Here is a 26,810-nt window from a genome sequence, read left to right on the forward strand (position 1 = left end):
ATTCCTGAGAGCTTGTATAGCAGCTCATTTTACTATCAAAGCAAGCTGAGCACAAAAAGGTTGGTTTAATATCTATATAAATCTATTCCAACACAGAAAGTGCTCAATAAATGGTAGGAACAGTAATTATTGTTATTGGTGACTGTCATTTTATGTTGAAAGATATTAGCCTCAAAATCTTAAAAGCAACCTAGTTCGTCCCCACCCTGACTCTCAAAGAAGTGTTCCATTTTCTGAAAATTTCTATATGTAATTGTATTAATTCAACTGGCACACACCATCCCAGCCATGTGGGTTCAGGATGTATTAAAAATGCTAGTGAGTCAGCAATTGTGACTGAAATGAGAAACCATGCAGCATGAAGACAACATAAAATACACCACAGTGGAGACGGCAGTTCCATGCTAGACTGCTGGGTAGGCCTGACACACAGACAGAGGGTCGTTAGAGGTCAAAAAATCCATAGCAACCTTTTAAGAGCATCAGGTGAGAAAGAGTAATAGTTTAGTAATGGTATTCCTCAGTGAGAACAGGTTCGCAGAAAAATCGAGAGCCACGCTTGGCGGTGCGAGCAGTAAAGGGCACAGTCTTCAGCACTGCATTGAAATAACAGTCAAACAAGACAAACAGAAGAGAGTAAGAAGCCACAATCTACTGCATTAGTACATGGTTAGTGCTTTGTTAATCATACCTGGGGGAAGGGTGAGGGAGGGGAGCAGGAAACGGGGAAGGCAATATATAATATATACCCAGGTGAGTTCAAAAAGCCTAGAAGAGTTACTCAATCTTTACTCAATCTGGGGCAGGGTTGAGTAGATCATGGAAAATAGCCCAAGCAGAAGGGGAAAAAAAAAAAACTCCATAAACATATTTATTTACCTCCTATGGTAGATCAGGTCAGGCAAATAGAAACTGTACATTTTATGAGCCAGTGTCACTAAGCTGGAGAACAGGTTGATGAAAACGGAGCTCTGAGTTCTTAATGTGCCATGGCTGGATGCTCCTCTACCTACAAGTCAACCTCATTGTGTCCTTGAGGCTACAACAGTGCTTACCCAAGGAGATCTGTTCTGGTCTTGCTCAGAGCAGAGCTTCTCACTCCATGCAGAGGAGACAAGGAGATGCTAAACAAGGAAGCTTTATCTGGGAGCCACCTGCCAGCCACTGTGGGGCAAACAGACACAGGCAGGCACAGAGGTACAGGGCACGCGTGTACCCTGCAGACGCTGGCACTTTCATCAGCCACTTACCTATTCCACTTCTCACACTGGTCTACTCTGGACAAGTAATTATTTATTGACTTCCTTTTTTAGTGCTTCATTCTCCTCGTTTATTTCTTTGGGTCTGAGCTGATAAAAAATCCTGACTTGGCCATTTTATAATCCCTATTTTCAATGCTGACTAAGCTATTAACAAGAAATGAGACATCAAAAATCTGGAGAGTTATATTTTTTTTTAAAAAATAGGACAATTAAGGAAATATGAATAATGACTGGCTTTTTTTTTTAAGGAACTCTGTTTCAGAGGTATGTGATAATGGCCCTGTGGGTATGCTTGTTTTTCTTTTTCTTTTTTTTTTTTTTACTAAACAGACCTTATCTTTCAAAGATTATATGGAAATACTTCTAAAGGAAATTGCATGTCTTGGATTTGCTTCAAAATAACCCCAAGGGAACAGGTAGAAGCGGATATGTAACAAAATTGGCCATGAGCTGGAAACTCCTGACTGGTGATGGGTACTATTCTCTATACTTTTACAGAGTTTCCTCTACTCTTTTGTGTAACATTTCCTACCAAAAAGTGTTAAGTATCTTGGAAGCTGAGAAACTTTAGGCAACAAATATGAAAAGGCAGTCACTTGTAGCCACTGTCCCAAATTACTGCCCCCATCTTTAACAGGGAATGCAGAAACTCTGAAGAGTTGGTTTGAGCAGAAAGCCTTAGGCTACAACTTAGATAAGAACAAAGCTGGGTTAGGCACGATTTCTAGCGGAGAGAATGACCATTCCTCAACCCTCTGGGCTTTTGACCTGTTGGTCCATCCTCATGAAAGCACTGATTTCCTAGCATCTTCACTTACTTTAAATGAGTGAAAAGGCTTTTAAAGAGCATGTTGAAAAAACATGCGTTGACTGTGGTTAGTACAGTATGGGTCCTGTCGGTAAGTAGGCAGATGGGTAAAAGTGGCCATGAGCGAGAAAATGGAGCATGGGGACAAATCTAAGACAACAGGACATCATTAGAAGGAGGAGCCACGTTGAATGATATTCAGGGTTCCAATGATATTGAGATACTGAAACATGATATTGAGAAATTTTTTGTTGTTGCTTCAGAGAGAATGTTGGAGTTCTTTGACAGGCAGTATACAGGTTACTATACACATACTTCAAACACTAGCATGGCGTTTCTCTGTAATTCTGCATCTGGATAAAATCAACTGAAGAACTTGTAAACCCCGGACAAAAGCAGTAGCAAAATCTGTAAACAGTCCAGAAACAGTGAGGCCAGTGGGGTCTCCCTGGGCCACAGTGAGGAAGTAGCTTTTACCTGTGATAATATCTTCAATGGCACCATCTTTTCCTTCGTATACATGTCTATTATCTTTAACTTGCCGCCTTCTCAATTCGGCAATTAATTCTTGCTGCTGCCTTTTTGATTTGTGGGAAGGAGACTGAGAAGAAAAAAGAATGGCAGAGATTAATGAGACCAACACCCACTGGAGGTCTGAGAAAATCCAAAACGGGTCTGAGCATTTTGTGACTAACAAGCAGCCTCAGTCTGAAACACAGACAGCACCATCCCAACACACTGCTCAGCAGAAGAAAACTTAGGAAGTTTCTGGGAACAAAAACCTTTTCACAAAGAACACACAAAACTGGCAGCCAGAGGAAGGCCGGATCCCATGGCAAAAGGCAGCTAGTAATAGCCACTGACTTGTTACACTTCAGTGCAGAGGATCGTGATGAAAAATACTATGACCTGCCAGCCTTCATCATGGTCTTCACCTGTGTTCTTTCCCTCCCTAGAATGCTCTCTCCCATTCCTCCTTACGAAGCCTTCCCCCTATCGGGGCCAGCACCAATGGCGACCCTGTGAAGCCTTCTCCTTCCCAGACACTTCGCTGTTCAGTCAGCAGGTTACCTGGGATGGTCTCTCTGTACATCCAACCAAGATTTAAGTTCCCTATCTCTATAAACTTGGAAATGCTATACATACATGCTCTCAGCCTCATTCCAGTGATGGCTCAACAAGTAATGAGTGAACAAGCATCCATCTGCCAAGTTTCCAAGCCCAGGAAGGAACTGAAGCATCCTGTCCCAGCCTGGCTCTTTGCCCCTCTTGCCCGCATGCCTGCATGGAGCCATCAGGACCCTGCTCACACAAAGACCACGGATGGAGCCTGGCACATCTCACCTTTGGGTCCTGCTGCTCCAGCAGAGCTTCCTGCTCCAGGAGTTTCTCCATGAGCGCTTGTTCCTGCTTTTTCCTCAGCTCATTTTCCTCTTCTGCTTGCTGGGTGAAATCAAAATAAGCAGAAGATTATGTTGCTGGAAACGCCAGCAGTCAAGATTTTTAAAAAGCCCTTGTGAGAGGCTCCTTAGTTAGCCAGGAATTAGAGTGAAGGGAAGGTTTAAAAGCTCTACACTTTATTCCTACATATGACTCTGGGGTTTTGCTGTCAGTCTATATCACAGCTCTTCAAAACTCTTAGTTGAGATTCACCTTTTTCAGAAAATTCCTTTCCTGATGGTCCTCTCCCTACTCAAGCCGCTTCCTAGTCTTTCTCACGTTGTGTGGGGATTTCCCCTCCCTACAGATTCTCTGAAAGGAAGGTCTCAGATTCCTCTCCTTCTGCCCATTCTCAGGGAAAATCCTCCACCCCTGGCCTCCTGTTTCCTGAGGGGGCCTCACCGAGTGCCACTCTTGGACTCCCTCCTCACTCCTTTCCGAGGGAGGCAGCGGCAAGGCTGACAGATTAGGGACAAGAAATCTAACAGGTCGACCTCAGGTCAACCCTCTGAGCATCCTCTCTTTGGAATCCAGCCTCCCTCAGCTACTTCTAATAGTCTAGCTGTGCAGTGATAAATCTAATTCAGGGCTGAAGTATAAGCTCACAAAGGCATACCCTATCCTCCAAACCAGCTTTTGTCAGTAATAAACTTTACATTTTCATCTTTGTTGCTTTTGTCTCAAGTTTCACTTCGGTTCACACTTAGGAAGAGAAAACATCCTAAAATCCTAACATCTGCCCACCAAGTCCCTCAGTCAGTGTCAGGCCAGGCAGTTATTATCTATGTAGTGTGTTAGGGCAAGTAGAACATCTGATCGCATCCCTGCCTAAGTGCCTCATGCAGCCAGAGAACAGGACCTCGGGGAGAAAGGATAACATGGAAGGAATGTGCTAAGAAGCTCTGACCTGTGACACCCCACAGACCACCAAGAGTGGCACCTCTTCTTTTCCTCCAGACTTGGAGACCAACCAGGGCCTCTTCCCAGCTTGTATTATACATTTGTAAACAGCATATAGTTTCTCTTTAGACCTTAGACTTACAATTTTTCATGTGAAGAAACATGGTCCCAGCTCATAACCAGAGCTGGCTCAAGCCATCTCTGCACCTGAGCCAGGGAGCTGCAGAGCACCTCGGTCAGCAGGCCCAGTGCCCAGCACTTCTCACTGCCCACAGCCCCTGGGATCACGCACATGGACCTGGTGCTGTGCCTGTGCTCACCCTCACATACGCAAGGGGGTGCCTTCCTTCTGCTGGTCGTATCACCACTACACTGAGCCATGCTGAGAGAAGAGGGCTGAATAGTGGGAACCTCGTGGGTTCCAGTGAAAAGGCCCAGGGATGGTTCTCCAAAGCCATCAGGACGGTGAAGTGACTCACTGTTTCCAATCACATTTTCTGGAAATGTCCACACCTCTGTTGCATCCCTCCCCACTCCACTGTCACACTCCTCCTTCCTCCACCAACATCTCCCAGGTGAACATGAGGCGAGCCTGGAGAGTAGAGACTGCACTGCCTTCTCGAGCACTCACGTGAGTGCTCAGTCATGTCTGACCCTTTGCGACTCCATGGGCTGTAGCCCACTAGGTTCCTCTGTCCATGAGATTCTCCAGGCAAGAATACTGGAGTGGGTTGCCATTTCCTGCTCCAGGGGATCTTCTCTGCCCAGGGATCTAACCTGCGTCTCCTGTACCTCCTGCATTGGCAGGTCGATTCTTTACCATTGCTCCATCTGGAAAGCTGAGCACTGAAATCTCATAATGCTCTCCTTGGCTTCCTTTCTCATTGGACACATTTTTCTGACACAGATCTGAATCATGCACTTTTTCAAAACCATGGTCTCAGGGTATATGGGTCCCAGGGTATGTCACAGAGGGCCTCCCATTTAAAGGAAGGGCCATTATGGGTCCAGATAAGGAAACAGGGAGCGACTATCCTTCCAAGAGCCACTTTCAGCCCACACTTAGGGAAGTGCTGGTCCAGAGGCCCGTGGTTGTGGGCGGGCCCAGCACGAACATGCTATCCCTGACCTCGGCTATGATGCCGAGGCTCACTCCCGACTTGCTCCACAACTCCACAGCAGGCCTGGGTTTCTCAGTCCTTTGACCTGCCTGCACAGGTGACAGCTGACGCGGCAGCTTCCAAAGATGGCTTTGGATGGTCCTGGGTCTCCCTCGCCCCATGGGATAGCCAAAGGCTTTTGTCTGGGGGCTGAGCCCCTGGCTGGGGAGGTAGAAACAGAGAGCATGACAGTCTGAGGGCCTAAGCAGCAGGGCCAGAAACCGCGTCTCGTCCTCCCGACCCAGATCTGCCGCCTGAAGGCCTAGGGGAGGCCCCTGCAGAGCTCTCGAGACTGCAGTGCAACTCCAGGAAGGCACCCGCTCAAGAAATAACACCAGGGGAGGCTTGACAGACACCTGTTTACCTTATAGGCTTTCACAAACCGGACAAAGACGGGGAAGAAGACCGATGGGGGTGTTGTCTTGGGGTTTTCTCCAAAATACTTCACCACATCATCAAAGGCATCCTGTGAAAAAGTGAATTTCTCTTAAATGTCATTTTTTCCAGCATGTGAACTTGGGAAAGAGCTGCAGGGGCCCCTGCAACTCTCTGCCCTCTGCTCTTCTTCACCTCCCACAATTCTCCACAGCCTGTGTTTCCTCCCAACACCTGGTCAAAGGCAACCCAAAGAGGCAAGAGTGAGGCAAGAGTGCTGTACAGCAACCTGTCCCTGGGACCTCCTGCCACTTCTACACACACACACACACACACACGCACACGCACACGCAAATGAGGAGCTTCTCCTTACAAGAGTGTCCTCAGGCCATGGGAGGACTCCTACAAGTCGACCAAGTCAGAAAGGACCTTAGAAATTGGTCAGACTCCAGCTCACTGCTTCCACAGCCAGGACACTCGTCTTTGCCCGAATCCTCCTGGGACACAAGGCAGCCAGACTCACACGGGAGCCAGCCCAATACGTCTGCTTCCTGTGTTCCCTTGACACAGCCTTCCCTTTCTGTGATGGTGTACAGTCCATTCTGGCTGCTTCTCAAGTATGTAACTTGACCCCCAGTGTGGCGAAAGATTTCAAGGTCAAGTCCCACAGAAACCCAACACACTGCGAACACTGCCCTGCCGAGCACAGGCCAGACGTGTGTTGGTTGAGGTGAACTGAATACAGGACTCATGGTAAAGGGAGCCTAGGAATGGAAGGGAAGCGGGGGTGGGCCTCAAGAAAAAAGGGTGAAGACCTCAAATTAGAAGAGGACAATGAGCAGGACAGGGACATCTCCAGGTACAAATGCAGAAAGACCCTATCCCTGCTTAGCATAGTTACATAGGGTATCTATCCTCAGCAGAGGGGAATTTAGCCCCCCTAGTCAGGACAGGACCCCAGGTGGCTTTACGGAATCCGATTCCTTCTTCTTCATGGAGGTCAGGGACACCGGCACTGACCTGGGCAATCTTGGCATCGTCCTGCAGCTTCTTCAGCTTCCCCTCGTTGTTGAAGATGAACTCCTTCAACAGCGTGTTGTGGTCATGCATGGTGTACTCCCTCTTGGTCAAGTCCATGCCCCTCTGCAGCTCCTTGACGTCCAGTAAAACATTCTCGAGGGACACTGAGTAGAGAAAGCAAGGTCCCCATGACTTCAATGGGAAAGGTCAAAGCCACGGTGAGTTCTCACTGGGAAGCCAACTTCTCAGTGGGCTACCAGGGTTATGCAAGAGCCTGGGATCTGGTTTCCAGTCTTCAGTGAAGAGATGCTTCAATAGGAGTAATTTACTAAGTACTCACCATCAAGCACTGCAGTAAATCCCTTATATGCACTAATTCATTTGTACCGTTAGCCCACGTTGCTGACAAGGAAAAGCAGCACAAAGAAGTTACATGGGCTTCCTTAGGTCACAAGCTAGGAGGTGGCAGAGATGAAGCTTGGATAACAAATATGGACCCCAAATCCTGTGTTTGTTTCCAACTATTCCACTCCTCTTACTGGACATGATAACCTATTGCTTAGCCTATAGCCTCAGAGGTTCCTTAACTGACTGGCCCAAGAGCTTAACCTGTGTTGAACTCTTCTGCATTTCTATGACTCTCCAGCAGGGGGCAGCATTTCACCTACTGAATTTCAGTTGTCCTGATCACCAGGACCCAAGGCAACCTGGAACAGCTTCTTTTCGCTAAACAACCCTTCCGCGTTTCAGAAGGGATTATGAGCAGTGCTTCAGAAGGGATTATGAACAGGAATCTTTCCATCTGCAGTGTAGCCATTCTCCCAGGGTGGGTTCACCCCTGCAGTCTCCTGCAGGAGGTCTGAGCCCCACCTCCCGCTCCCCATTCCCTGACTCAGCTCTGCACAGGGAGGAATTATAGAACAAAGTAGCATGTTTTTCCCTAGCTAGACCCACACTGTGTTATTCATCTCTGACTCCCCAGTGCTTAGGCCAGTGCCAAGTACAAAGCAGGAACTCAAAAAAGCTTACTGGAGAAAGGAAGGAGTGAATGAATAAACGAGGGGCGGGATAAAGAATCTGTCACATATGAAACTTAAAAAGGCATTCCAATGTACATTAGGTGCAGACAAGTACTGTTTAATTCCATTTTATACGAGATATCTAGAATAGTCAAATTCATAGAGTCAGAAAGTACATTAGTAGAGGCCAGGGGTTGGGGGTGGGGTGGGGAGGGGACAAAGGATGGGCAGTTAGTGTTTAATGGGGACAGAGATTCAGTCTAGCAAAGTGAAAAATTCAGGAGATGGATCATGGTGAGAGCTTCACAGCAAAGTGAATGTACTTACACATTCACACTGAACAGTGCCCCTGGATTGCATGAGTGAATATAGTTAAATGGTATTTTTTTATATTATATGACTTCTACCACAGTAAAAAAATAAATAAAGGAATCCACGTGGGCCCCAGTATGAGAACACAGAAAATAAGTCTGTCAGAGAGCACCTCAATCTCCCCAATCTCCCCCATTGGGTTTTTTGAAATGACACTTTAGGGGAATCTCATTTGGGCCAAAATGAGCTACAGGAAATTTTTAAACTTGTTTTTTCTTAATTAGAATTGTGATGCTAAAACCCCTTAATTTAGACAAAGGAAAACTTGAAAAGGAAGAAAATGACTCCATCAGAAGAGAAATGCATATGAGAAGACAACCCGAGTTCAAGTTCCTTTTGTTTTTAAATTATTATTATTTATTTATTGCTGCGCTGACTTCCCCTGTTGCGGAGCACAGGCTCAGTAGCTGTGGCACATGGGCCTCATTGTGCCATGGCTTGTGGGATCTTCCTGGACCAGGGATCAAACCCATGTCTTATGCATGGGCAGGCAGCTTCTTAAACCACTAGACCACCAGGGGAGCTCCTCAAGTTGTGTTTCTATCACTTTCTAGCCATGTATCCTTGGGCAAGACATTTAATCTATATAAAATGTCAAGTTTTCTCATTTGAAACATAAGGATACTATTATCTAGTACAGAGCCATAATCTCAGGGTCACTGGTGATTTATACAAAAAAATTCCCAATTGTCACAGCAAAGCAACAACAAGTACTACTGATAATTCAGGCTAAACACAAAAGTTTAGAACTGCCACACCTGAGCAAGTAGGAGGGCACAAAATCTAATTAAAGAATCTGGGGGGGGGGGGGCAGGAATCTTAGATTCTCATTCTCTTATTTCAAATAACAGCAACAGGGACTTCCCTGGTGGTCCAGTGGTTAAGACTCCATGCTTCCAGTGCAGAGGGGCACAGGTTTGATCCCTAGTCGGGGAACTAAGATCCCACATGCTGAGAGGCATGGCCAAAAAGTGAAAAAAAAGAAAATTACAGCAACAGAATAAAAAGAGCAACAGATGGAAGAGGGAAGTCACATGAGCCCAAAAGACCTGGATCTTTATCAAAAGGACACTAAGGTCCCCTTCATGTCCATGTTTGTTATTGATCCCAGGAATGGGCAGCACCACAGCCCATGCGTTTCAGCTCAGAGCCTCTGATATTTTAGCCTCACCTTCATAGAAGGTGCTATTTACACAGGGAATGGTTCCCCCATGACTCAAGGCATTTACACCCAACAGTAATGTTAAAAGCTGAAATTGAGTACCTGCGGCAGCTTTCTCCACATAATGAAGCTCATTATAAAAGAGGGACACTTGTTGATATTTTTCTTTTACGACATTGGATATATAGTGCAGAAGCGTTTGCTTTCGGTCCGTTGACTTTGTATCTAAGAGCTGAAAACCAGAAGGGACACGGGTTAGAGTAAAGATGACGTTCTCCCCCTCAGAATAAACACGTGAGCACAAGAGCCCCAGAGGAGATGGAAAACACCCCCACAGGAGAGTCAGCTTGGTTCTCACGTGAACCAGCCCTGGATTATTAAGTGACAAGAGGACTTCCTGACCAGGGGATACACCAAACCTCAGAGACGACTCTAAGCATGAGAGCCGTTCACGTTTCTCTCCTCACCGGAACTCCTCGTCCCCATCCACCCCACCGCCTCCCTGCCGCTTAAGCAGCAAGACTCCAGGCTCTGCTCCCCAAGTGAAGGCCAGAGTGGGATTCAGGCTGGAACTGGCAGGTGAGTACAGGTGCGCCCTGGCAGGCAGAGGCCCTTTCCCCACAGTCCTCACATCCCACTTGGCCGCTTTTATTTACCAACCCAAAGCAGACGTGCTTACTGGACCATGGCCTCCTAGGGGCCAGAACTGAGATTTAATACACACTCCCTATCAAATAACCGCATAGCCCCAGGTCAGGGACTCCACCCGCTGCCCCGTAGGCTCCTGTGAAATCACAGTACCCCATACAGCCTGGATGTGAGAGTTGGACTGTGAAGAAGGCTGAGCGCCGAAGAATTGATGCTTTTGAACTGTGGTGTTGGAAAAGACTCTTGCGAGTCCCTTGGACTGCAAGGAGATTCAACCAGTCCATTCTGAAGGAGATCAGCCCTGGGATTTCTTTGGAAGGAATGATGCTAAAGCTGAAACTCCAGTACTTTGGCCACCTCATGCAAAGAGTTGACTCATTGGAAAAGACCCTGATGCTGGGAGGGATTGGGGGCAGGAGGAGAAGGGGACGACAGAGGATGAGATGGCTGGATGGCATCACTGACTCGATGGACGCGAGTCTGAGTGAACTCCAGGAGCTGGTGATGGACAGGGAGGCCTGGTGTGCTGCGATTCATGGGGTCGCAAAGAGTCAGACACGACTGAGCGACTGAACTGAACTGATACAGCCTGGGCGACAGGGCTCCACAGAGCATTTTCTCTAGTGCTATTCACACAAGTCAGGTGACTGAAAAGCAGAGCACCCTTCTCCATCCAAGAAGGGAAAAAAAAATTTTTTTTTTTTTTTTAGACAACATAGAAAAATAAAAATAAGAAGCTCTAAAGAATTTCCTAATTCCATTCAACCTCTCTGTTAATACCTGACCTACTTCCATTCGGTTTTTCCTTCCGTATTTTACTTAGTTAAAAATCAAACTGTATAGACAACTTATACTTTCTTTCCCAAACACCAAATTATCTATTCCTTTGAAAACTCTTCACAAATATTCTTACACTTGAAGGAGAGCTCATTGGATCAACTATTATTACAGCATATTTAATCATTTCCAATCTTTACATTGTTGCTGCTGCTGCTGCTAAATCGCTTCAGTCGTGTCCCACTCTGTGTGACCCCATAGACGGCAGCCCACCAGGGTCCCCCGTCCCTGGGATTCTCCAGGCAAGAACACTGGAGTGGGTTGCCATTTCCTTCTCCAATGCATGAAAGCAAAAAGTGAAGTGAAGTCGCTCAGTCATGTCCGACTCTTAGTGACTCCGTGGACTGTAGCCCACCAGGCTCCTCCGTCCATGGGATTTTCCAGGCACGAGTACTGGAGTGGGGTGCCATTGCCTTCTCCATTACATTGTTGCTAATTGTTTGCAATTATAAATAAAATAACAGAATCCATACTTCTGACTCCTGAGGAAGGAGTCCTAAAAATGGAAATACTGAGTCACAAGGTATTATTCGTTTGAAGTGCCTGCTGCCAAATGGTGTTTCAGAAAATTTGTACCAACTGATCCTCCCACTAGCAGAGAATCTTCATCAAAATATCCCACCCCACTTCCCGGAGCAGAACCTCTCTGCTCCAGGGTTTAATCTTTGCCAGCTGTTTCATCTCTCATATAACTCTTGTATTTCTTTTATCCCACTCACCAGATCTAAACTCTGAAGTTTAAATCCATAAACTGCTCCTCGTTTACTGCTATTCATATAGTTTCCAAGGGCCAAGATGATCTGTAAAGAACAAGAGAAAAGATTAGCCCATCAGGATAGCATCTCAGGCATTCCCCAGCCGAGGAATGCAACTGACAAGTCAGCTCTTCCATACGTGCATAATACATGAAAGGAAAACTTCACTTGCCTCCAGGATTTTCTTGAGTTTTTGGGACGACTTTATTGAGACAGATGCTGCTATAATTGAGTGCAGTTGCTAGATTCCAAGTCAAAGGAAAGAAGAAGGGCGGGGGGAAAGACACGTTAAAAATGGGGAACTCTAACTGAAAACTAAAAATTAACACAGAAGAAAATAGGCCTTCATTTAGAACTTAGAGCCTTAATGCTGAGATTCTATTTTTTCCTAAACATAACAAATTTAAGTTGTCCTGCTAGGTCTTAAATAACTATAGCATCACATGTAAGCTCTTCTCTAAATAGGAAGCATTATGATTATCATAAAATCTGTAAGCAATGAGACTTAAGAGTTAGGAGTCAACAGTGTCTTTCAATAGAATTCAATTCCTTGCCCACCATCTGTAATCATGTAATACAATTCATATTTTTAAATCAATGGAGCTAGCCAAGAACAAGAACACAACAAAATAGCAAAGAAATACCATCACTGTGCAAAAATTCTCAGAATACATGCTACTATAATCAGCAATTAACAAACATTTATTTAGAAACAGAACTGGGAAAGAACTATTTATGATATTCGTAAGCCTCTACCAGCTTAACACAAAGGAATAAGAGATGGCTGGCTATTATTTCTACATCACCACAGTGTATTGTAACAAACTTCCAAGGAAGAAGACTCCCATGGCAAATTTAATGCTTCCAATGAAAGCCAATAAGCCTGTTCACTAAAGATATGAGATCATTTTTAGAAATGAAGTTACATTTTCAATCTTGCTAACCCCAGCCAGAGGACTGGTACTTTGAGGAGGGAACCAAATTTGAGAAAATGATTTTCCTTGTTCTCTGTATTGAAGTGTCATTTAAAATCCAAAGGACATTTGCAGACACAGGAAATGGCATTCTCTGGGGGGAACAGCCACATGGAATAGGGAAATTCACTGTTTTCAAAATTTACTTGGCATATACAGGGAGAAAAAGATGGCGAAAATAAAAATGCCATCTTGAAAGTTCTGGGAAAGCATCTTAGAGTCCATGACATGAAGTGCAATTCTGCGAGAACCATAAAAGAAAACAACAAAAAATTCTCTCTCTTTGTACCCCTCCATGCCCTCGCCAGAGCCGGGCCACTCACAGGAGTCAGCATCTGAATGCTTTCAGTGAAGTTCCCGATGAAGGCCATGATGGTCATCTTCTGCATGAGCCTCTCAATTTTACTAAACTGCATCATGAACCGGTCTTCATCCGACAGGTTTTCCAGGGGCTTCCGTTCCCGCTCATAGAGCCGAAGCACTTTCACCTCATTCTCAGTTGGCAAGAACCTCATCAAACATTCTACAAAGTCTACAGGCAAGGTCTTCAAGTCAAATCTGAAGACAGAAGTGGACATGCCAGTGTTAGAGAGAGAACCTCCTTCCCATCTGGTCCAGCTCATGGATGAGCTGATGTTTACAGCAGGCTGATGTCTACAGACGTGCACATGCCCCCGGGAGCTGGCTCCTGACTGTGCATCAGGGACCTTCACTGGTCCTTCCTGGAAACCTGGACCACGACCGCCACACTCAGTTTTCAGGCTATCAGTAGCCCAAGCCTCTGGAAACCAGCAATAAATGGCAGTAGGAAAAAGCAGAAGGAAGGCTGAACGTCTGGTGGTTAAGTGGTTCAAGGACCTTTTTTAGGCATGTGAAATCCTACTAATTAAAGAGATACAAATTATACGCACGATTACAGAATATCTGATGAACTCTGTAAACGATTTCAATTAGATCAGCAAGTCTGGGATATTTTTCCTTGTGTTTAGGAAAAATGCATCCAAATGCCTATAATAAATGGATGTTTTGCTTAAATGCTTACATCCGTTTAAAGAATACCAGCTCTTTGTGGACATATGCTCAATGTGAACTAAAGAAGTATGTGCTACAACCTCTGTTTTATTCTCTGGACAAACTCTGTTCAGCAAAACAACAGAATTACATTTAATCATGACAAGCAAAATAAATATAGATTAAAAACCATAATGCATATTAGCTTTCAGCACCAGAAATCAAAACAGAATCTCTGATCAAAATTTACAGAACATCAATGACAAATTAGTTCCTAAAACATCTAATAACATCCTTATTATATTTGAAAGTTACCACAAGTGAAAGAGTAGAAAGATTCTTCTCACAGAAGAGTAAATAAAACCAATGCCATCTCTGCAGTTCACGGATTTAAAAAAAGAAAAAAAGAACTAAACTTGGTTTAAAATGTTCGGAAAGTGCTAAGCAGCAACAGGAATCACATTCCTATTGTTATGAATTAAAATATGCATCTGTATCCTATTTGCATCTGGCATTGAGTTGAATCATTCCACAAATGCCATCAAATTTATACTCAGCAAATCTGGATAAAATTCAGATACTCCACAGAAAGTGACATTTTCTCCCTTTTCTTATCATCTGCAATACTTCCCTCAACTTTCCTTTTATGTAAGTGTTGCTGTCGGCATATATAAGACAGCAGACCAAGATAATAAATGATGTCACGATCCAATTGTTGTTCTTATAAGACAACTACTCATTCTAATACGGCACCCCCATGGGCCATTTCTGGTCCATCATTTTATCCTAAATTTACTAGGATATAATCCTCCTGAATGCCCTGAACTTACACATGAATAGCTTTACATATCTCTTCAGCAGTCTTTCCAGCTTTCCTTAAAGTGATGGCAAGATTTTTAGCCCTATTTGCTTCTAGTAATGTCACTTTATTCGATCCTTTCTGTGTTATCTTCTGTTTGCTTGAAGAAAGATCAATGGCAGGACCTTGGGCTTTTGTCTTAAATATTTCCTCAAATTCATCCACATTTAAATCCTGGGGTGGAGAGGGATAAGCAAATTAGATTATACTTAAAAACGAAGTCAGGAAGCCACAATTTGGAGAGTCTCTTAAGCATCAAAAGGGTTACTTTTTCTACCAAGTATAAAACTTGTTTTTGGCCATGGCTTAACTCTATTTCACTATTTGGACAACTGATTCCAACCAGTTAATTCAACTGCCTTTCAATTACTGGCTTGTAGGGATGGCCAGCACAGACCAAAGCTATCCACCAAACCAACTAGTGGGTGTGATTATTGAGTCCTTTTTTATTTACAGTTCAATAAAAGGTTTTTATGCCCTTTTATAAATTAAGGGCAGAGATTGTGTCTCTTGTCACATACAGTGAATATGTTCAAAACTATTCCATTTTAATGTCACTTGTTAAACACAGTTTTAGAACCACCTTATAAAAGAGCATTCAATTTTATTCTCCTTTTCTTCTCTTATATCGAGACACTTAAAACACTAGCTTTTTTAAATGTTCCGGTTAACACAGCACCCATCCTGGCTTTGCTGCACAGAGAAGGTCCCTTGTTTCTAACCAATGAGAAAGATACCTCCAGAATTCGTTCGTCATCAATTTCGTTGAAGACTGTGCCATTGATCTGGTTTGGCTTCAGGGCAACCCAGTTAAAAACTGGCATTCTGAATTTCGTCTTGATTGGCTTCTTAATTTTCACAGCTACAGAGGTCAAAGAGAATGCAATGAAGATTCCACCAAGACCCTTGAGAACAATCAGACAACAGTCCTTGCAGATGACACTCTAACCCTGGAGGAAGACTGGCAAGAGGTGGCCAGATGTTTTTAAAATGGAAAATGTCATACAACGCTTTGGGCAGAGCAACCTGAGGTCTTCATTTGGCTGACTGATACAAGAGCGTGCTAAAGAGGCCTAAACCCTGGGCTTTTTACTTGTATTTATTGTTTTAACGTAGGCAACTGGATGGCTGAAATAGTCACAGTGTCAAGACAATGCTTAGCACAAAGTGTCGGGGAGTAAAAATTATTCTTCATGTTATTTGATAGCAGAGAGGGCAAATACCCTGTGTCACTTGGTTTGACATGCATGAACGTTGAGTGTAATTTTGACATCCTAAATTTCTGGCTCTTGAACATTTATTTAAAAAAAAGAAAAATCTTCAGTGATGATCAGAGGCTGCAGATAGTATCTGCCTAAACCACCAGGAATGAAAGGTCCAGAAGGCTGCCTTTCAGCCACAGCAACACAACCCTACGGATGATTCCAAAGGGATTATACTGGCTGCTGAGTTATTCCAAACAGACTAAGGGCTGTGCAAGTCCACAAACAGAAAATGTGTAAGAAGACAAAAAGGGTACTTAGAAATGGGGGTTTGCGTTGCTTTTGTGAAAAGGGCTGCAGTCTCTGCCCCCTCTTTCAAGGAGCAACGTCTCCCCAGGATTCAGCTACCTGCAACTAGAAGGTAAGAATGTACTCATCAAAAACACTGGAAACCTCTTAATAGAAAGGGTTCTATCTCTGAGGGGATGGGGGCGGAGGGGTGCTAACTCCTCTTACTTTGGGGAAATAAGCTCAAAAAGATAATCCACTAAAAAGTCCATAAATTAACTGCAGAACATAAAGACGTCTTCCTAAACCAACTAGCTATGAATATTCACCTTCCAAGTCTGTCTCAGGATGCACACCACACTACGTGGGAAGAGAGGGAGAAGAAGAAGTTCAGTCAGTGCAGAATAAAAGAAACGTAACACACAAGTGGGCTTTTACCTGGCTGCCCGCCTGACTGCAATAAGGGGGACAGACAGTGCCTCTCGTTCCTCCAGAGTTACGAAGGCCACGGAAACAGCAGGAATGTCATCTGACAGATCCACACAGAAGCATGCAGGGACACAGAAACACAGCTTTCGCCAACCAGGCCGTCCACCCCCAGATGCGACACCTTAGCCCCCACTGCCTGCTGCTGACCGTGTTTGTCAGTGCTGCCCAGGAAGAACCATGTCTGCCAGGGGACGAAGGACCAGCACTTCCTCTAGTCTGGCGCCTCAACAAAGTTCAGGGAGAAGAGGTAGGGGTTGGGGGGCAGGTTGCACCTTCCTGTCATAACCTGAGGCGGCCAGGTCAGCATCACCTGTTCCCATCATCCCTCCAGGCCACAGGACACTCCCTACAAGTCACTCCATGGGCAGCCATCCCACTTCTATCTCTTTCAGCAAGATTAGGAATAAGCCTGAGATCAGAGCACAGGCGAAAAAAATGTTCTCTTCAGAAAGAGACCCTGAGGAGTTGGGGAAGGGGGATGAGGTTAGCAGAGGAGGGGTCATTAGGTGACCATGTGCATCGTGCTCCCAGTGTTCTGCCTCTAGAAAGTGGCTGTGTGTTAGGGGTGGGGTGGGGAGTGGTGGTTTTCTGTGGAGACAGTTGGGCCCCAGGTGGAGGGGATGCCCAGCACCCAGCTTGCCCTTCTTCTGGGGAGGAGCTTGTTTCTCTCCCTCAGGATAAATCTAAAACCCTTCCGGAGTTGAGGCCCTGAGATCCAACTATGAAAATAAAACTAGAAAACAGTCCTCTGTCCAAGGAGAAAGGAACATGGTGCCTGAAGTCCAGGATGTCTGCCTAATGGGCCATAACCTCTTTTACAGGTTCAACTAAAACACGGGTAGCCCTGGAACCACAACTGCCAGCCAGCACCGCGCCTCCCCACGGACACAGAGCAAATGCAATGGCTCAATGGGAGATGGGGGGATGTCACGGCACAGTGTGACCCACGGGGACACATGGCAGACACTCAACACACTCAGGGAGGAGCAACCTACAGAAAAGCTTGATGGGCCCGTCTTTTGTGGAAGCAGAGAGAACAAAGAAAATACAGAAAAAAAAATTAGATATGGTTAGCATCCAGCGGCTCAGCAGTTCACATACTCTTAGCAGAGAATTCCACACTTCTGGGACACATTTCACCAGGCAGCGCAGAGCCAAAAATTCATTTCCATTCAGGCCTGCCTTAAAGACACCCTTACTATTTTTTTTTTTTTTAACAATTCTTTTTTAGAAGAGAGGAAAAGATGATTTCATTACAGTGGTCCCAAACATCCATATTGACCTGGTACCAGGTATTCCATAAGATCTTAACAATTTTTTTTAACAAAAAAAATAATCAGCTGAATTCCCAATTCTCATTGTGAAGTTCGAAAACACATTCTTCCAAAGAGACAGCAAAGGTTACAGACTACCCAAGGGCCTGTCATCAATGATCTGACCGAGAAACAGGAACCAGATTGATCCAACCGATTTCAGGAGCCATGCCTTACACTTTGAATGCATGCTTCACACTAATAATACTTTCTCTATAAAATGCAAAGAAAAATCAACAAGATAAACTTAGGGACCTCCTCCTGGTCCCCTGACTTGGTCGCCAAGAACATATTTGCTGATTGCCTACTGAAGAACTAAGACATCCAGTTGCCTGTAGATCCAGGAGCCTAATGATGTCACAGGTCTCTGGCTTCCTGGGAGTCCTTGGCGAGGCATCTCAGCTGTCTCTTAGCTCTACGGGGACATCCTGATTCTGTCTGACCTCCTGGTTTCAGAAAGAGTGTGTTACTGAACACAATGGCAAAGCGGCCAGTAGCCCAAAGCAGCCCACAAAATGGGCTACAACCACTAAGTATTAATGGTCAAATTAAGGCCGAGTAATGAAAAGAGATTAAAGGCCTTGTAGAAACTGCCTGATCCCAAGCTATCAAAGACTCATAAGGATCTCATAATCCTTACGTCTTGATAAACAGAACATCTTATAGCTGTTTAGTGGATGCTCATGGCACTAAAGAGGAGTTTCTTCAGTCCCACATCCAGTCCTTCAAACTGCACAAGAAGGGGACAACCTCCAAATGCAGCAACCCTGGCAGGAGCCGTGAATGATCAGCTGAACACAGAGTCTCACTGTAAAACTGAGGCAAATCAACAGAGCCAACAAATTGCAAAGACGAGGCAGGAGGAAGAACCCAGGCAAAACATTTAACCTGAGAGGCCAAGACTCATTCAGCAGGGAGCCCTGGACCTGCGCACCTCAGCCTCTTGGCTCTTCTCTCGGCCATGGCAGTTCAGAGGTACAAGTCGGAGCCCAGGTGAATGGAAGTGGAGGGTGTATGCACATTAGGTTCTGCCAGAGAGAAAGAAGCAGAACCAAAGGAGCGACGCCGGGGTGACACATCTCACGGTGAGCGCTCCTGGTGCACTCATCCCCGGGCCTGGGTGCGCACGACAACGACAAGCTTCCACAACAGCACTGAAAACAGCCTGTTGATGGAATAGACTCCTGCGGTTCCTTAAGAGGTTTTCTGTTTGCTCGTGTTTCAAAATCCAACAGTCTCACTGTGACACTCCTTTAACTTTTGTCCTTCAGAAGCCATAAAAGTTCTACAAGAAAGCAGCAGACGAGGAAGATCTTCAAAGGTTGAAATAAGTCACTTGTTTACTGTCAACACGACTTTGAACAGGCATCTTGCATGACAGTTTTATATGAACAGGGGTGGAAGTAAACACCACAGATTTGATGTAGAACAAGTTTGTTATGGGTGGTTTGCTGGTGTTGAAAAGGGCTTTAGTCACTAGGATGAATTAGTCTTAATGACCGGCCAGTCCAGCTGCCGATGGCACAGGCAGGCTAAGAGAGGGAGGCTAGGAGATCGCCTATAATTAAGACTATCATTTAGACTTGGGGCGAAAGGCTCTGAAAACCACTGCAGCCTTGGAAATGAGACCACTAGAGTGCTAGTTCATTGGAAATAAGAGACCTCACGAAGGGACTGAAACGGATGAGGAAGCAGAACTATCCAGTGGTAAAGGGATGGCTCCACAACGCTCAGAGCAATTCCAAATGGCAGGGAAAACGCTCTGACTGGGAAAACAGCTTGCAGTATTTTAGAAAAGAGTAAAAATTCCTTTTCATGAGTCAAAAATAAGAACTTAAGATTTCAAGACATTAGAGCAATTTTCCTTCTCTCAAGCCACACCGGCCCGGCCTTACTTGTGATGGGGGAGGAAATCCACACCCTGTCCTGGCAGCAGGAGCACCCCGTGCATCAACAGGAAGCATCTCAAGGCAAGAAGATACTGCTCGTGGGACATTTCCCTTCAAAGCTTAATTTCACTATAATGAATTGTGATGTCCTCAAATGCTCAGAAGAAATGCCTGGAAGCCCACATCAGACAGTTACACAGAAAGGCATCTTCCTCTTTCGCAGATGCCACTGAAAATACCTTCAAAGAAAAGAGCCGTAAGCACTGGAAGCACACATGCCGTGTCAGAGCTTGGATGGTCCTGTTTCCTGAGCCCCTAAAGATCCCTAAGAAGGTAACCTGTCTCTTTTCCCTTCTCTAGGTGGAGAGAGAGAAGGTGGGAAGACAGCAGGAGATTGGAACTTCCACAACAAAGGCTATTGAGAGAAAAATGCCACCCCTGAGTGACAATTTCCCCTCTAGTGGCTGTATTAGCGGAAATGGTCTTACATTAAGAGGAAACACGTGATTTTAGAAGAGACCTGGAATTGAAAAGAATGCCTCTAACTCTCTGGAGGTAAGACAATCGACTCTCCGTGTTAAGTATCTGGTTCTTAATTCTGTGCTCTTACCTGCTAATCCTGAGTTGAAAACCACTGTGGGTGAAGATGTCCCGGGCAGCGGGGGTGCAGAAGGAGGAGGTGGGGGTGGTAAGGGAGGAGCAGGCAGGGTCTCAGCTGCAGGACCTGGGAGAGGGGGCGGGGGAGGAGGTGGAGGAGGGGGCGGGGGAGGAGGCGGAGGCGGGGGCGGGGGTGGTACAGGTGGTGTTGCTGGGCCATTTTGCACTGGCAAAAGAAAAGAAACAAATGGGCTTTTAAAACAAAGGAATGGTTTCTCCTGCAACATGCCTTGTGTACATAAAGTAACTGAAAACAAAACACTGAAAAGGATAAATGCTTTTTTTTTTTCCAGATTACAAAATGTCCTCAGTGACAAATGGGGAGTATTCTATAACATACGAAATGAAAGACTTACAACTTTAATCTCAAAATGTAAACAGTTTTTAAAAATAAATACAAGAGCATGCAAACAAGAGCAGACAGAGGACATAAATTAACAGTAGGTAAAAGAAGAAATACAAATATCCCAGTACGACCTCAGTTCTCCTGCCAAGGCTTCTTACCAGCTTCAGGTGCATCTGACGACAGAGGTAGTGGTGGGGGAGGAGGAGGCAAGGGTCCCGAGGAGGGGGCCCCCATTACTGGTCCCACGAAGTTACCCACCGCCACTTCGGACCCTGTGGGCAATGTGCCAGAAGCCACGACAGGGAGTATGGCAATGTCCCCATCCCCTTTCTTCTGAATTTTAATGGTCCCTTGTTTCTCCAGCTCATGAATCTTTTTTTCTAGGGTAGACTGTCTTTGAATGGCTTCTTCTTTCTCTTTGACCATTTTCCTTAATGTGTGAACCTGGGTATTTGCATCTTTGTAGATTTCCTGCAAAAGAGGCCATGGTCAAGAGTTTGTCTTCACGTGACATCCATACGTATTACCATTAGATTGGCAAATTGAAGGTAAAGAAAATGGAAAAAAAAAAAAGCAGCAGAAGAAAGAAAAAGGATACTTATATATATAGAAAGTCTATGGAATTTGGCCAGAACCTATCAAGTCTCATTGTTATCAACTGTTCACTGGTAATGCATGCAATACATGCGTTCTAGCAATTGTTACTGTTAACGTAGTTCTTTCCTTTAGTAAATATAGCTAAGTCAGTTTTCCCCACAGGTGAAGAGGAAAAGGGCAGAGGTAATCCAAAAATAATTTTATAGTTGACTTGGGAATATCCTGAGGGTATTCTGATAATACAGCATGTTTTCCTTTTAGTTCTGTTAAAATTTAACTGTAACTCCTAGATACATATCAGCTAACAGCAGACAAAAGGTCCCTATATCAGACTTGGATAGAAGTCAGACTGGGATTAAAAATCTGCAAATCATGGAATAACCCACTCATGAATAACCAGGGGCTGACTGTTTTGAATGGATATCTCTGGCCTTCGCAATGCCCCCTTGACCAAGCTCAGTCCAGGACAGCAATTGTTGTAACATTTTCGCTTTGGTAATGCAGTTAACAAAACAGTCCAGTGCTGCCCTCCACTAATTACTTATTTCTGTCTAGGTTCTTAGCAGAAAACAAAGAAGTCACGACTTTTAATTCAAAGGCTGTCCTGGTTCCTTTTCTAAGGGGCCCACAGAGGCTCCAGTGAAAGGATTTTATGGAACTCACTCTCTGGGCCTGACACACGTGATCTCTCACCACAAACCTCTAGCAGGCAGGGAAACATTCTTCACACCCTGTCTATTATTAATAATCTGAGAGTCTGAACTTGAATTGAGTCCATATGCTACAACTTTGTCTCCATGGTGTGCCAGAAAACAAATTTCCTAGAGTTAACTGTAGGACCTGTCAGAATATCAAGCAATGCACGTAGACATGATAACCATCGCATAAAATATGCCATGTCATTAACGGGGGCATAAAAGCCAGCCATTTGCCTAAAAGCCTTCCAGCCATTTTGGTGTTTTTATGTTCAAACACATGGATGGTACCCCATAAATACCTGACCTGTAAATAAAAACAATGCTAAAGCCAAACAAAATAGCTGGGATTATCTGATAATAAAATGGATTGATTTTACTTTTGCCTTTTTTCTTTCTTTTTCTTTTTTGGTAAATGCCAGGAGGTCTTGCCTGTGTTGTGATTTCACTGTTTCCAAGGCAACCACCAAATCTGGTTTCAAGCAGAAGCAAAGCACAGAAATACAAAGAAGCTCAAGGTCTAATAAAAATAAATAAGTGGCATGAATTAAATCCATGCTGTTTTTCTTTTCAACCAAATGGGTGATCCACAGAATCCACTCAGACTTGTCCAGATGGGAAAACATTGTTGCTCCCAAAACCTGTGATAAGAAACTAGTGAACCCCTAGTATATGACTGCACACAAATATGAAGACATACTCTCACTATGAGTTACTTTCAAGTTTCACCTCTGAAATGCTTCCAGCAAATATGCTACATCCAGGCATCCCTCTGCCGTGACCATGTACGTGAGCATGCTAAGTCGCTTCAGTCATATGCAACTCTTTGCAACCCTGTGGACTGTAGCCTACCAGGCTACCTTGTCCATGGGATTCTCCAGGCAAGAATAATGGACTGGGTTGCCATTTCCTTCTCCTGGGGATCTTTCCAACCCAGGAACTGTTACCCATGTCTCCTGCATTGGCAGGCAGGTTCTTTACCACTGGTGCCACCTGGGAAGCCTATGACCACATCTGGGTTCTGTCTACTGGGTTAAAGCCAGAGCTGGTTCCCGACAATGCCCATCTGGGGCAGCTGCCACCATCACACTTACTCGAACAACATCCAGCTCCTTGTTCCTCTGCATGAGCTGCTTTTCCAGTTCCACAATCTTAGACATGGCTTCATTCTCTGTATCCTGCAGTTTTTCCGACAACTGTCAAGTTTCAAAAGGAAAGATGTGTCATGACACAGGATCATTCTGACCAGGTCATCGGTTTTCAGAAAGCAGAGCTCAGAGACATGAGGTGCCTCTCAGAGTCCTGCACGTGTACCCCAAGTCGTTTTCTGAAATTGTTAATATTTATAAGATGGGCCTGAATACAAACTTGTTTCTAACAGGAATTCATTTACAAGGGACCCTTAACAAAACTCATGTGTCAGCTCCTTAGTGCTTCCACATACATAATGTGTCAATCTCCATTCCTGCAGGGGCCAGCAAGGGCAGAGAATAGTGGGTGAGGGAGGTGGACTGGTCACCTTTCCCTCCCTAAGAAAGGGCTATTAGGCAAAAGTTCTGAAAACTGTTGACTGAGAAAAGTTGGTTCTGTTGAGTTATCGGTTAAAAAAATACCACTGCTTGTTTTGACCTAAATTATCCCCAAAATAAAAGACATTTTTGACATGCTTCGTTGCTCAGTCGTGTCTGACTCTTTGTGACCCGATGGACTGTAGCCCACCAGGCTCTTCTGTCCATGGGATTCTCCAGGCAAGAATACTGGAGTGGGTTGCCATTTCCTTCTCCAGAGGATCTTCCAAACCCAGGGACTGAACACATGTCTCCTGTGTCTCCTGCATGGCAGGCAGATTCTTTACCCACTGAGTCACTGGGGAATTTCAATAATAAAAGTCATTTTGGAGGGGTAGTTCAAATAAACAGGTGGTTACTACAATAGCAGGTTATTTAAGTAGGGTCATGCAGTGCTGGCTGAGGCTTCAGAGAAAGATGGGATGAGCCATCAATGCAACAGTTACTACATAAGGCTCTAAAATTGGGTGACTTCTGATTCCTTACATCTCACTGAGAATAACAACAAGTAAAGAAAATCAGAGAGGAATGATGATGAGGGAGAGTGGAGATTTACTGCTGACCAGGTTAAGAATACAAGATTGGGGTGGTCAAAAAGTTCGTTTGGGTTTTCCTGGAACATCTTATGGAAAAACCCAAACAAACTTTTTGACCAAACCAATATATATTTTAAGAGAAGAGACAAAAAGAAAAAAAGAAAAAGGAAGAGCCTGTAAATTCTCTTCCTAAGCAGGTGCCAACTGAGTCAGCACAGCACTTAATAAAGGGAGGGGTCTTGGCAACTTGGCCATGAAAATTCCCCTTTTCAGACAGATGGGGAAAAGGAAATGACATGGAGCACACACATATGAAGACATACTAGGAAATGCAGGGGAAAATAAACGGACTGTTCAGAGAGGAAAAACCACATCTCTCCAAAGAGACACAATTCATTTCACAATCAAGGGCACTTTCAATCAGAATTCAGCAAAAGAATCTGGTCTTCACAGTGTTTGGGTTTTCAAGAAGTACCATATTCCTGTTCATTATACTGAGGGGACACTCCTTGAAAGAAATAGGTATGTGGGAAAATTTGCTGATTTCCTTGAAAATGCTACTGTTGTGATGAATCTATTTAGAACCTAAGGACCCATGAAGCAGGAAAGTGAAGAACCACATCATAAGGTCACTGGATCAGCCTGTCCATGGCTTACGTGGACACGTTTGGTACAAGGTACTCATGTTCAGAAGAAAATACTTCACCAAACCAAAATGTTTGAATTGCATTTCCTCCCAGGTAATGCCAATCTTCTTCTTTTTTTTTTTTTTTAACACCATCCTGTAATGCTTCTGTGCTCATAACTAAAAGGGAAATCTGGATGCAGCAGAAAACTGAGCAGTGAATGAAGGCAAGGCAGTGAGTTTCACTTAGTTGTAAGTAACACACCTGCCTTCTTTGAAAGAGCCCAGAATGGCTTCAGGTTGCTTTCTAGCTCAAGTTACAGCTCATTCCTAGACTCCCCATCCTTCTGTTTGCTGTCATAAAAGCCATAAAAGCTAACATCTATTCTGTTTTGCACCTAGCCAAAACGTTAGCCATTTTTCCTTTTCTGAGAGGTAGTTACATGAGAGATGTTTTCTTCCAGTTCCTCCACCCTCTCCAAGGCTGCATTCTTGGTTTCGGCATCTTCCAGAAGAGCTCCCACATCAAACACGTTGTCCAGGTAAGCCTGAATCTGTACCTGCAATTTGTCACTCTCCGTGTGCTTCAGCTTCTAAAAAACAAAATGCAAGAGAACATGGTGTTAGGATAATTGTCAAATAGAACATAGTTACCCAACAGCCTACATATTTTTGTTTGTTCCTTCCAAGGGAGGGTTTTCTATCTCATCCTCCTTAAGAGAACTCTGGAGTAATCATCTAAGAGGGTATCATCAGATTACTTTCTGGAGCTTACCCTCTCCCAAATATACACACATTTCCCCCTAATCCTTCCTGTAGATAGATTTCCCATGCAGATATATTTCAACGTAAAACATTTTTGATGCAGGTGAAATCAAGATAATAGAAAAATCATAAGGGAACAGCAGTCACAAGTAACATAAACCCCAAGGGGTGTCTGTGTGGTAGAAGAGATTAGAGTGGGTGGTATCTTGCCTGGGTAGTGATGATAGTTCTGGTTGGGGGTGAGGTTGGGAGGCGGGAAAGACACTGATAGAGTATCTTAGCCTTGGGGACTATTTTGGCACTAATTGCTTGAACATATCCTCCATAATTAGATGACTAAAACACTTGCCCAACATGAGAAGCTCATGGCTCTCAAAGCACAGATTAGGAAGCGTTCTGCCATTCTCAGCATTCTAGGGTCAGGCATCCCAAAGGAAGTCAACCAGCTCTAAGGTAAAATTAGAGGTCGAGTAATAAATCAGTCCATCTTTTTTACAAGTACTATAATTCAAGTGAGCAAGTGAGTGGTTACAATAATATCTGGCACATGGATGATGCCAGTAGACAGTTACTGAACAGATAATGGTGACTTTCAAGGCTGGGTTTTTGTAAACTAATGAAGCATTTATTATATGCTTACATTACTCTTATAACCACTTCTCTCTATCAAGGTTCAGCACCAACAAGCCAGGAAGTTAGAGAAACAGAGTTTTGGAAATAATCTTACACTTTTAAGAGGAATTCTGCTCTACAAATAAAGTCTCAGGAAAATGGATTTTTCTCCTGGGTCTAATCTAGAATTCTACATCTTAGCTGTCTCAAAGAGAATATGTTCTATCTTAGTTTACAAAAAGAAAAAAATTTCTGAATAAGGGCAAAGTCTAGAAAAGAAATGAAGCAGCAGCTTAGTGGGATTCTTCACAAGATTCACAGTGAGTAACAGGTGCTGATGGCACTACCTGTCATATTCTGTAGCCTGAAATGAGCTCTGTGCAGCCATCACAAAACTGAACCCAAAACACCATTAGCAATATACCCAACTTTCACAATATTGCTACTCTCAAAGAATGCAGAGAAACAGAATAGACAAACCATAGTTCAAAGCAGGAAAAAACTATTGAATACAATGTGCTGTCAAATATATTAGTGGGTCTTTAACAGGAAAGAAATTTAAACAAACTTTTCAATGGAAATCTTTCATAGCTCCACCTGAGTAGTCATGTACGGATGTGAGAGTC

The 26,810-nt window shown here is 44.3% G+C and overlaps 1 protein-coding gene across 10 annotated transcripts in view; it reads right to left on the minus strand.

Moving 5' to 3' along the window:
- FMNL2 (formin like 2) overlaps positions 1-26,810 on the minus strand; it is a 332,001-nt gene that overhangs the window by 4,942 nt on the left and 300,249 nt on the right. For 4 of the 10 annotated variants that reach the window (XM_027560496.1, XM_027560567.1, XM_027560485.1 and 1 more), the window contains 15 exons: positions 25,251-25,400; positions 23,173-23,274; positions 20,945-21,257; positions 20,394-20,606; positions 17,577-17,597; positions 15,340-15,464; positions 14,574-14,776; positions 13,056-13,290; positions 11,931-11,999; positions 11,723-11,803; positions 9,621-9,750; positions 6,966-7,129; positions 5,935-6,036; positions 3,415-3,513; positions 2,548-2,671 (listed from right to left, as the gene is read on the minus strand). In XM_027560496.1, the coding sequence (XP_027416297.1) occupies positions 2,548-2,671; positions 3,415-3,513; positions 5,935-6,036; positions 6,966-7,129; positions 9,621-9,750; positions 11,723-11,803; positions 11,931-11,999; positions 13,056-13,290; positions 14,574-14,776; positions 15,340-15,464; positions 17,577-17,597; positions 20,394-20,606; positions 20,945-21,257; positions 23,173-23,274; positions 25,251-25,400 (2,131 nt within the window). Of the gene's footprint in view, positions 1-470; positions 597-2,547; positions 2,672-3,414; positions 3,514-5,934; positions 6,037-6,965; positions 7,130-9,620; positions 9,751-11,722; positions 11,804-11,930; positions 12,000-13,055; positions 13,291-14,573; positions 14,777-15,339; positions 15,465-17,576; positions 17,598-20,393; positions 20,607-20,944; positions 21,258-23,172; positions 23,275-25,250; positions 25,401-26,810 lie in introns of all 10 variants that reach the window. The other 6 variants (XM_027560575.1, XM_027560517.1, XM_027560557.1 and 3 more) reach the window with 3 other exon arrangements.

Source organism: Bos indicus x Bos taurus, chromosome 2 (assembly GCF_003369695.1).
Source record: "Bos indicus x Bos taurus breed Angus x Brahman F1 hybrid chromosome 2, Bos_hybrid_MaternalHap_v2.0, whole genome shotgun sequence".
In the NCBI taxonomy this organism is placed as follows: Eukaryota; Metazoa; Chordata; class Mammalia; order Artiodactyla; family Bovidae; genus Bos; species Bos indicus x Bos taurus.